The 12638-nt window shown below is 41.0% G+C and overlaps 1 protein-coding gene across 4 annotated transcripts in view; it reads right to left on the minus strand.

The window, feature by feature from the left end:
• Nucleotides 1-12638, minus strand: part of LOC311051779 (NACHT, LRR and PYD domains-containing protein 3-like) — a 195864-nt gene that overhangs the window by 170826 nt on the left and 12400 nt on the right. The window contains exons 8-13 of one of the 4 annotated variants that reach the window (XM_084066417.1): nucleotides 7319-9098; nucleotides 5840-6007; nucleotides 4375-4563; nucleotides 4106-4279; nucleotides 3418-3564; nucleotides 3188-3234 (exon numbers count right to left, since the gene is read on the minus strand). In XM_084066417.1, the coding sequence (XP_083922543.1) occupies nucleotides 3188-3234; nucleotides 3418-3564; nucleotides 4106-4279; nucleotides 4375-4563; nucleotides 5840-6007; nucleotides 7319-9098 (2505 nt within the window). The remainder of the gene's footprint in view (nucleotides 1-3187; nucleotides 3235-3417; nucleotides 3565-4105; nucleotides 4280-4374; nucleotides 4564-5839; nucleotides 6008-7318; nucleotides 9099-12638) is intronic. The other 3 variants (XM_084066414.1, XM_084066418.1, XM_084066415.1) reach the window with 3 other exon arrangements.

A 12638-nucleotide genomic window follows, 5' to 3' on the forward strand; every position in this document is an offset into this window, starting at 1 on the left:
CACACACACACACACACACACACACACACACACACACACACACACACACGTGCGTGCGCACACAGACCGTGTGTGTTTGTGTGTTCGTCCGAGCACGGCCTCACAGCTGCAGCTGATTACTTTAAAGTAAATAAAGTAAGTAAAAATACTTAAAAGTACACATCAAATACAGTAGTACCGCTTCAACACTATCACACACACATCGCATAGAGTACCGCCTGCATGCCAGCGCCCACACATCTAACAGAGTAGGCAAGAACACAAAAAACAAATAAACTCCACGTTTATCTTTCATTGTGATTTAAAGCACACCTTGATGGTAAGCAGAGGCTGCTTTCATGTTCTTTCACCCCTGGTTAAAGGCAATGGTTTAATCCAGAGTGATTTGATAGGTCGTAACCGCAGTGGGTCGTACGGTACTAAAATTCTCTTGCTAATTAAGATATCGGGAGAGAGAGAGAAAAGTTTCAGGAACCAGCAGCAACACGAGGAAAGGCAACGCACATTGCAGAGGAATATGAACTGATTTTGCTGCTCATGAACGATATAACAGGAATTATGTCGAACAGTAAATAGCGGATGGCTCTTAAAAGGGACTTTTTTGGTGTTTTTGTTACCCCGAGAGAACACAAAATGGACCCTCACAGGCCGGCTGTCACGGGTGTGTCCCTGCTTTTGCTCGTACAGTTCCAGTTCTCGCCGCCACCCCCCACCCCCCCCACCTTTCCCACCCATTCGCGACCCGACAGTCCCACAACACGGCACTGCTGCTTTGCTTTGCCAACGTATATAACAGAGTTGAGGTATTTCTGAATTACATTATATTCAGTCCACATATAAGTACAATACATATTTTAAACATAATCATCTTTGTCGTCACAGTACTTTATAGCAGTCTCTGCATTCAGGCATGCACAGAGACACATTAACTATGCTTAGCTTTTGAGACAGATGAAGTGTCACAATATATTCCAAATGTAAATAATTGTATAATGCTTATATCATACTGTACAACACAATAAAACCAGCGGCTTGTTGTTCACATGTAGGCTACTGTAGGCTACTGTATGACTAGGCTATGTGCAATCTCTTACATGTAGTTACTTTATCAGCTGAAGCTCTATAATTCAGCATTATGAAAATGTCTCTCTTCAACAAACTGAGACAGCAACGCTTTTTAGTTAAATGTGTGTGTGTGTGTGTGTGTGTGTGTGTGTGTGTGTGTGTGTGTGTGTGTGTGTGTGCGTGTGTGTGTGTGTGTGTGTGTTAAATGTGTGTGTCGGGGCCGTGAGTGGCCGGCGGGTGGGGGACGAGAACTGGAACTGTACGTGCAAAAGCGCTACGGACGCGTCACGGGTCCACTTAGTTACACTCCCAGAGTTAAATTAACACCGGTCACCGGTAAATTAACACTGGAGGGGTCCCTGTGTATACAGTATCTGTTGTATGCAGTTCGGCCCGGGAAATACAGTATCAGTTGGGCTCTACAGTAAACTGTGAGAGCCCAACATTTTAATGAACAGCAGCAGCTGCCCTTTTCTCTTCATTAAATATTATTGGCTATAATTCAGGAACAACTATACTACCTTTTCACAGCAGTTGGGTTCATTCTGTTTTTCAAAGAGACTGTCTCAGCAGTTATTGATTGTATTTAACATATTCATTTGGAATGAGCAATGCCTTTTGATGTGAGGACGAGAGGTGTGCTGATTAGACAGACTGACAGCTGCCGCAGCACTTCATTTAGCCTGCTTTATCCTGTTGGATTCATTCAACATATATGCTTCATATAGCCTACATATAGCCTGTCGCTGGCCGCCACAGAATCTAATTATTAGGCTAATATAAAAACAAGAGGCTTCAGGGGGAAATGATCGATCGCTTTGTAACTCCAAGTAAGTTTCAATCACTTTGGTTTATGAACAAAGGCTTTGATCTGAAATGGTAGTTGATAGCCTACTGGACACATGGTAATCCACACGGCAGTATAACATTTAGCCTCCCTCCCGAAAGACTGTTGACTTTATTATTTACTGTAGCTCCAACACATTATTGGCTGATAACTGGCAAAAGGAATTAATAATCAGACTTTGAAGATAACAGAGAGAGAGTTCGAATGGCAGACATCCCTTCCGAATTACGCGCAAGACCGGGTATCATGCATCCTGTGCAGCGTGCCCATAGAGTTATGATATATATTGTGTGCCAGGCTTAACCGTCCGACCACAAGGAAATAAACAAAACCCCCTTAAATAAAAAACAAACGTTCCCTAAATCTACAAAGTAACTACAGTAGTTGCTAAAGCTGTCAAATACTAGTAGGGAAGTAAAAAGTAAAATATTTGCAAGAGATATACTGTAGTGGAGTCAAAATATAAAGTACCTCAAGATTTTACTCAAGTACAGTACTTGAGTCAATGCACTTTCCACCACTGACTACATTTCATAATAAACAGATGGGGGTAGAGTAGCCAAAAACTGTACTCAAGTAAAGTTACGAATCCAAATAAGTATTTCAGTAAGTATCTAGTAGAAAGGATCAGATTTAATGTTTAAATAATGAGAGCAGAATTAATGCAATAAAAATGTACAAAATATGAATGTGTAACTGCATGTCCAATAGAAATAAACAAAATATTGAATAGCATTATGCAAATTCAAATATGACCTAAACCTATCCCTTTAACCACTTTCAACCTGGAGGAGTCACTATGTTGGGCATGTCATTATAGGCAAAAGCCGTGAGATGAGTTTGACACCCCTGATTTAAACCTATATCAACACTTGTTTCATTAGAGAGAAGCCACCATTAATTAAAGTACTTCTGTTTTGTGTGCTCTTAGACCAGAGGATTTGCATTCAGAGAGGAAGCGATGAAAGCTTTGATAAGTAGGTACTCAGTAGCTTGATGAATATATCAACCTTAAGTGTATAATTCTAGAATCCTACAGTATGTGGACACCACAGGTGGGCGGGGTTCACCCCAATACTAAGCTGGTAATTTGTAATAAAACCCTGGAAGTAAGATTCTGTATAATTTTGGTTAATAGCAACGTCTTATAGTTGGGGTTATTATCGTCTTAATTCACAGTAGGATGTGAATTAATTAATGTCATATGCTGCTGTGTATATGAGCTGTTCACCTAAATTCATCTGATTTCATGAATAAAACAGAATACACACTTACACTTCCTCAAGCCTGGTTTCAGCCTCTTCTCTCCACCATGTTCGACACTAAGGGTGAAGGAGAGACAAAGTCAGTCCTGTATATTCTACTACTGTAACTAGACAATAGAAACAATGATTGATAACAATGTTCACCATCAAACATTAAACATTGCTACACATCATCACAGTATGATGTCTATACTCTAAACCTACTAGAACACATTTGAGTGGCAGCAGGTCACTCCATACCTGAGAGCCTCCAGTGGTAGAGCAGAGAGTTGATCAGTGTCTCCTAGGTGATTGTAGTTTAAGTCCAACACTTTGAGATGGGAGTTGGATCTCAGAGCTGAGACCAGATAAGAACAACCTTCCTCTGTGACCAGACAGCCTGACAACCTATAGTGCGAGTGCGACACACACACGCACACGCGCACACGCGCACACGCACACACACACACACACACACACACACACACACACACACACACACACACACACACACACACACAGATGTTAATATTCTAAAGGACATGAACACACCTGCATGTGATGTGATTCTAATGTTCTAAACATACCTGCTACTATATGCTATCTAAACAGTATTATGTACATATATATATTCTTTGATTACATTTTTGACCTGTTTCTATATTGTTTCCTTTCTCTCTTGCTCTTATTCTACCTCTATCTCGCACAAACAATTGTCACCCTCTTCTTTACACCTGTAAACCTGTGATGTGACAATCCCACACACACTGAGGTCCAATTCCCTCAGGATGGAGGACTTGGAACTGATAGCAGATGATAACGCCTCACAGCATTTCTCTGATAGGTTACAGCCACTCAGGGTGAAGAGAAAAAACTTATAAAATCATACATTAAATATATATGCACATGCACCAGCTGAAATTGGTTGAAAAGGTTAAGGAATACTGACCTGATGGTCTCCAGTTTACAGTCTGGACTCCCCAGTCCACCAGAGAGCTCTTTGATTCCCAAATCCTGTAGATCGTTGTTGCTGAGGTCCAATTCCCTCAGGATGGAGGACTTGGAACTGATAGCAGATGATAATGCCTCACAGCATTTCTCTGATAGGTTACAGCCACTCAGGCTGAAGAGAAAAAAGTTATAAAATCATATATTTAATATCATGTAATATAAAGATGACCTTTTATGTTAAATGTATCAAGTTATCAGTTCACCTACAGAGCTCTTTTTGAGGCTTTGACCACTGGCAGCAGCATCAGAAGAGCCTCCTCTGAAGCTTGGTATTTCTTCAACTCAAACACCTCCTGCTCCTTGTCTGATGACACCAACACTTTGAGATGGGAGTTGGATCTCAGAGCCGAGACCAGATAAGAACAGCTTTTCTTTGAAATCATACTGCTGGACAACCTACGCGCACGTGTGCGTGCACGCACGCACGCACGCACGCACGCACGCACGCACGCACGCACGCACACACACACACACACACACACACACACACACACACACACACACACACACACACACACAGTTTACATTCATTTAACTCTGACCAATCTCCCTGATTTTCTATCTACAAAAAAGGGATATTTTAATATGGAACTATTGGAGACAATATCTTTCTATCAGAACCCACAGAGACACCCATGCAGTGCCAATTAAGTCAGTGTTGTGGAGGGTCTCACAGCACACCACTGCTCCAACTGGTCCACACTTTGGACAAATATTGCTCAGTGGTCATTGGGATTCCTGCTTTACGCACCGTTAATGTATTTTGTAAACACATTGTTATACATTTGTATTGTTTTTTTATGCCCCACATTTTGGCCAGTAGGCGGCCTGTTGCACCACATTTGGTTACATATAGAATTATGTTAATTGGTTGTAGGATATACCTGATGTAATAACAGCTATCAAATACAACTCACTGATGTCATTCAGAGGGTGACACTGATTACATCCCACATGTTCTTCTAATGGTTTTGATTGTCTGTCAGTGTTTATGTCATTCATAAAATCACTCTGCAAGTGATCCAGACAAGTTCTCTGTTGTCCCAAATGTGTGTATACCATTTGTCATTTAATATCATGTAGACAAGGTTACTGAGCACAATCATTTTCCAATATTGGACTAATTTATTCCAAACTTCTTCCCAACCATTGAACGTTTTTATTGTGGGAAATGAAGAGGGAATAACTCACAACTTTGTTTATTCTCCTCTATCTAGCCTATAACTCATTCATTCAAACCAATGTTACATGTGCATGCACACATCATTTGTTTTCCTTATTAAATGAAAACACCAGCCTGGATTCACAACACATTCTCTAATGACTTTTTCCTTTTCAGAATTAAAACTACATTGCTGCCTACATGTATACAAATACATGATCAATACAAATTACAGTCAAAGCTGATGGGGACAGCTGGGACGAGTAGTGTCTGTAGTACAGGGGGGCTTTCACATAGGAAGGGGCCAAACTTTTCTAGTTCAATGAATCAATGGTCCAAACTTGGGAAACTTAACAAGTTGTCTTTGCATTCCACAGCTTGACAGATGATATACTATATAGTATTGTCTGTGCCCCCCAACACACACACAGACCAAAAAAGAAAAGTAATAAGCTCCATGTGTAATTACTCCAGAATTGTCATCTGTTGAACAGGTTCATGAATACTGACCTGAGGGTCTCCAGTGTACAGTGTGGACTCTCCAGTCCAATGCAGAGCTCCCTCACGCCTGAATCGCCCAGACCATTATTGCTTAGATCAATTTCTTTCAAACCAGAGGAGCTGAGAGCTGATGATAACTGCTTACAGCATCTCTCTGACAGGTTACAGCCACTCAGCCTGAAGAAACAGTAGTGATTCTATCATTGTTAATATTTTATGAAACATCACATTATACATGAAACATATCCAGTTATTAGTAATAGTGGAAAAACATTTCAGTAAGTATTTGTATTATGTTATCATTACTTCTGAGGATAATAATAAAATCAGTTGAATGGGGGTTATGGTTATCTCAGATTCTGTTAATTTGTTTGTCTGTCTGTCTGTCTGTCTGTCTGTCTGTCTGTCTATCTGTTAGTAAAATAGATTTCATGGAACTTAGAGGGTAAATTCAGTAGGCTGCCATGACAAGATGATTAAAGTTCAAACAGCCTGGCTACTGCTGGCTATTGTGCACATTATATATTATAGATATGTCTGGATTATGGTGTGTCATTGCAGCTAGCCACCACAATAATGTATAATACAGAACATGAGCAGATAAAGATAAACGAGGGAAGAAAAACAGGCAGACAGAGCTTACATGCATCCCTCTAATCATTCTGATTAATGGATGTGTTTGATATTGAATCGGAAGCCTTTTAATGTTATTTAGCGTTTTTTGGGGCATGGTTAAATCAATACATTTTATTTCATGGTCAGTCACTTCATCCGGCCACTGTATAATAGTTGGTCAAATATATTAGCCTTCCCAAACAGCAGGCTCACCTGCCTTATATGCACGCACACAGAAAATGTATAATAGTCTATGTAAGAGCAAGGTTCCTAATTTTCTTGGATAAGCTGAAATAGTTTAAGAGTGCCAATGATTTTTTTTAAATGGTTTCATCAGCTCTCGGAGAGGTTACAGCCACTCAGCATGAAGAAACATTAGTGTTCAAATCAATTAACCACTTTAACAAACAAGACAGTTTAACAACATCTGAGTACATCTGGGGTCCTATCGGGTCATATTGACTGCTGTGTGACTGGTCTGCTTTGTATAGGCCTAGTTGTCTCCACCAGGCCGAAGGCATGGCGAGAGAGTATGTTTTGCACCCTGTCCGTCCGTCCTTCTGTCTGTGAACAGCTAATCTCCGGCACCGTTGGCCTGATCGTAGCAAAACTTTGCACACACACTCCCTGGATGCCAATTCCGAACCTCTGCCCCAAATGTTTCCAAAAATGTACCACTTTAACGCTATTTGGTCATTCTTGGCAAAAATAGACAATTTACAAGCCTACAACAAGTCACAAAGCGACAGGTAGTAGATCTGCTATTTCTACCATTTGTGATTTGCTATAGGACTTAAGTAGTTAAATTCTTGTATTTACTTTCACATAACATAGAAAATGACATTAAATGTATCCAGTTATCAGTTCACCTACAGAGCTCTATTGGAGGCTTTGACCACTGGCAGCAGCCCCAGAAGAGCCTCCTCTGAAGGACAGTATTTCTTCAGGTCGAACACATCCAGCTCCTTTCCTGTTGACAGCAATATGAAGACCAGAGATGACCACTGAGCAGGAGAGAGGTTTTCTGTGGAGAGGCTTCCTGAGCTCAGGTACTGTTGGATATCTTCCTCTAGAGAATGATCATTCAGCTCATTCAGACAGTGGAACAGATTGATGCTTCTCTCTGGAGAGGGGTTCTCTCTGATCTTCTCCTTGACGTACTCGACTGTTTCCTGATTGGTATGTGACGTACTTCCTGTCTGTCCCAACAGTGTTTGTAAGAGAGTCCGATTGGTTTCCAATGAGAGGCCCAGCAGGAAACGGAGGAACAAGTCCCAGTGTCCATTTGGACTCTGTAAAGCCTTGTCTACAGCACTCTGGTAGAGGTGTGTTGTCTTAGATTTGCATCTAAATAGCTTGGACCACATGGAGGTTGACAGTAGGTTGACACCGGTGTTGATGAAAGAGACAAAGACATAAAGAGCAGCCAGAAACTCCTGAACACTCAGATGGACAAAGCAGAACACCTTTTCCTTCTGCCACCCACCCTCCATCTCTTTAAACATCTCTGTGAACACTCCTGAGTACACTGCTGCATCTCTGATATCAATGCCACACTCTTTCAGGTCTGCTTCATAGAAGATCAGGTTGCCTTTCTCCAGCTGTTTATAAGCCAGTTTCCCCAAAGACAGAATGGCCTGACCTGGATTCCAGTCAGATTGTGTCTGAGCTTCATCATGATACTTCAAATGTGTCTGTTTGGACTGAACCAACATGAAGTGGATGAACATATTAGTCAGGGTTGTTGGTAGTGTTCCTTTCTCCACTTTTTTCAACATGTCCTCCAGAACTGCAGCAATGATCGAACAGAAGACTGGGATGTGACACATGATGTAGAGGCTACGTGATGTCTCGATGTGTGAGTAGATTGTAATGGCCTGGTTCTTATCACTGAATTTCTTTGTGAAGTACTCCTTCTTCTGGAGGTCATTGAACCCTCTCACCTCTGTCACCCTGTCAACATGCTCTTTAGGGATCTGAGTGGCTGCTGCAGGTCGTGTGGTTATCCAGATGCGAGCAGAGGGAAGCAGGTTTCCACTGATCAGGTTTGTCAGCAGAACATCCACTGACGTTGGCTTTGTTTCATCAGTCCAGATCTTAGTTTGCTTAAAATTTAAAGAAGAACGAAACTCGTCCAGACCATCAAAGATTAACATAACGTTGGGATTGTTGAAGCTGCAGATTCCTGTTTCCTTTGTTTCACCAAACAAGTGATGAATAAGTTCCACCAAACTGTATTTCTTCTTCTCCTTCAGTATCAAATTCAGCTCTCGGAAAGTGAATGGAAACATGAAGTGGATATCCTTGTTGGTTTTGTCTTCTGCCCAGTCTATAGAGCATTTCTGAGTTAAGACTGTTTTACCAATGCCAGCCACTCCCTTTGTCATCACTAATCTGACTGGTTTATCTTGTCCAGCTAAAGGTTTAAACATGTCTTCTAATTTGATTTGTGCTTCTGTTCTGGATGGTGTTTCAATCTGTCTGACCTCATGTTCCAGATTGACCTGTCCACTCCATCCCTCTGTGATGTCAAGCTCTGTGTAGATGTTATTCAGAAGTGTTGGCGTTACTTGTTGTTTCCACTCAGACACTTTCTCAAACTTATTCTTCAGATTAGACTTGAGTTGTTGTTGCCACCCAGCAGCAGGAGTTCCTAAACGACAAAAAAACAGAGGACATCAATAAGTGCATGTTATGGTATATGGTCCTCATCATTCTTGTCTTGGTCTTGATCATTCTAATGTTAAAGGGATCGTGTGTCTGCTGCTGTAGCTGCTGAACAGAAAAGTCTTCCATTTGATGTTAGATTATTTAAAATGACAATGATTAACCACTACAGCCCTACATAATTTGTCATACTACAAATAGCGTAAATAGCATATCTACATCTACATGCCGCACCATGTTATGAGCTTGTAGATGGGCTATTTTACTAAACTAGTGGTTCGGGCCTCACATCTGCGTCGCACCGCCGTTACGACCGATATGCCCATAGGCTATATGGCTGTATCAGAGGGGTGCAGTACGTTAGTCCGACAGCGCATTCCTCCGACAGCGCAGCGCTCCGACGTTTCCAATACTAAACCCGAACCAAACCCGCACCCTAACCCTAACCGCACGCGGATGCCACATAGTCGGAGAAAAGGTCTGTCGGATTAACGCATGCCTCCCGTATCAGAGGCAGCCATTTTTATGGATCAGAAACGACGTATCTGTTTCTTGTTACACGGTTTATGTTGTGTCAGACACCAGTGCATGTTGATCTCCATATACTGTATGTGTATTTGACGTGACAACAGTTAATGTTGATCTCCATACTGTATGTGTATTTCACGTGACATCAGTGTATGTTGATCTCCATACTGTATGTGCATTTTCCGGGTTCTGTGTTTGCATCAAGGTCAAGGTCTCTCAGGGCAGTGGGGCTACACCAAATCAAAGGACCCCCCTCAACATTAACGGTACAGATACACTGGCAATTCACGGTTGAAAACACCTGCTCCACTCACCGCTTCACGCCTGTGGGCAAGTCACATATTTGTACCACATTTGTGATTGACAGCCATCAGTCAGAATTGAAATGTTGTATGGAAGTAGCACATTTATTTTAATTAAGTGATTTTATGTGTAAAACTAATACAAATTGAGCAACTATGTGGTCTGTTTGTGACTTTGTATAGATTGTATATGATCCAGCTATATAGACAGAGATCAAGTCTGTGTATTTCTCCTGCCCGTCTCTCAGCATGCAGTAATCTCCTACTCATGCTGATATTTACTATAACTATAACTATAACTATATAGCCTACAACTCCATGATTAATAGCCTTGTATGCAGGGGTCTTCAATGTTTTTCAGGCCAAGGACCCCTTAGCTGAGAGAGAGATGGAGCAGGGACCCCCACTACATATTGTATAAACTTGTGTTGCAGATTAAACTTTTCCATAGATCTCATAGAGTTGTTTGACAGCCCTGTCATCAGTGTATGTTGGATTCATGTTAATGTGTATTTTCAGACATTTAATCACTTAAACCGTCAACACTTAGTAAACTTGACCTTTCACTTTGTACTTAGTCTGCTTTTTCCCCCCTCTACACTAAACCTCTTTGCCGAAAATAGCCGATGTACAAGTGAGCGGTTGAGGCTTGTGAGCTTGTAGATCGACTATTCTTGGCTGAAGTTCATCTCAGAATAGGGATGCTACTGTTCAAGTGGCTAATGTAAAAATAAAAATCCTATCACACAAAGATTGGGCTGTAGTAACTCTGAGAAGTCAGTGGTTCCCAAACTGGGGGTCGGGACCCCCAGAGGTCCCCAAATGTTTTGAGGGGTCCCCAGATGATTAGCTTCATGTGCAACATTGTTTTCCCACTCAACAGTAAACAAAACAACATACAATATACAGTAAGTGTATACAGGGTATCTGCACATTTCTAAAGTCACACTTTACAGACTTTTAGAAATATTAACTAAGTAAAAGGCCATTTCTACAAACAACAAACTATGCTATAAATTCAAACATTGGCCAAATTGTATTACCTAAGAAAGAGGAAAACAATTTGAAAACGGCTCACATTGCGAGACATTGTGAGCTTGCAGATCGGCTATTTTCACAATATTTATCTGTGGAACCGAGTCAAACTAAATTTAAAACCTCAAATCCTACAATTCCAAGTGCTTATCAGGGTGGTGGGTCCCCATTTCAAATATGAATATTTTGAAGGGTCGCAGCCTGAAAAGTTTGGGAACCCTTGGCCTAGGGGTCCCGGACCCCCTGTTGAAGACCCCTGATTTATGGCATACATTTAAATAGAGCTTACATAGGCTTCTAAAGTCAATACATCCACAATAAAGTTGGTCAGCACTATATGATCCAGGACCAGCGCGGCGGGACCGTCCAGACGGAGGTCCGGCTGTCATTACAACAGGCGTCCTGGACAGGACTGCTCACAGGCAGGCAGGAGATACTTGCTGTCCGTTTTTGACAGCTTGTCTGTAAATTATATATGCATTTTAGTTATAAGATAGACCACATAGTTTCTCTATGTTGATTAATATCGCATCTATGTTTTTTTAAAATTACAAATTCTATTGATGTTCCCGAATCCCGGAATTCGGTTAACCCTTTAAGACCGGGAACTCGTCTGTGTCACTTTAGATTTCTTTGGCTATTCAAAAATAGCTGATATACAAGCTCATAGCACCGTGCTATGAGCTTGTATGCTATTTTTGAAAAAGAAAGTTGTGCAAATCTTTGAATATATATGTACATTTTTAACTAAAATCTTTGCTTCTGGGGGGTCCCTGGAACATAACAATTTCAGATGGGGGGCGCAACCAAATACATATCATTTTGGGGGCCTTGACATGAAAAAGTTTGAGAACCACTGATATATTAGCCTGGTTCCAGACGAATCTGCCATTGCAAAAAAAAATTACCTTGGCAGATTAGGTCTGTCCCCTCTCAATAGAGATTTTATTTATCTCCCTCCGAAGTTGTGAGGGACCAATCAGATCCCAGTATGCAAATATGAGGCATTTTTTTAATTTGCCCCTCGGAAATGCAGGTTCCACACAGAGATTCCAGACTAATATCTACACAGTGATATTAGTCTGGCCATGCCAGGCTACTGATAAATAGCCACATATATCCACAAGTTTCCTAGGGCGTTGTGGGCATCACTTCCTGTCGATTTGATCCAATAAAATCCAATGAAATCCAATGATATCCTATGGAATCGACAGGAAGTGATGCCCACAACGCCCTAGGAAACTTGTGAATTAAAAAAGAAAAAGAAAAAAATGTTAGGATTTAGAAGACATTTGTAGAATCCCCAGAAGCAAAGATTTGAGTTACAAATGTTTGCTTTAAAAAAAATATATATATATTCAAGGATTTGCTCATAGCACTCATAGCTCCGCGCTATGAGCTTGTAGGTCTGCTATTTTTGAATAGCCAAATAAATCTAAAAATGACACAGATCTTAATGGGTTAAACTGTTTATCTGAAGTGGTGTCAAATTCCACTCGTCACTTGTCTTTATGACAAAATATATCCTACATTTGCAAGCATTTCCGTGTTGATTTAGACCATGATACATTGTCAAGTGCAACAAAGCCATATGAATATTGTTTCAGCATTCAAAAAATCAACATCATCCATTAAGACAACGACATATGACGGCTGCCACG

Source organism: Gymnoscopelus microlampas (genome assembly GCF_963454915.1).
Source record: "Gymnoscopelus microlampas genome assembly, chromosome: 9".
Classification (NCBI taxonomy): Eukaryota; Metazoa; Chordata; class Actinopteri; order Myctophiformes; family Myctophidae; genus Gymnoscopelus; species Gymnoscopelus microlampas.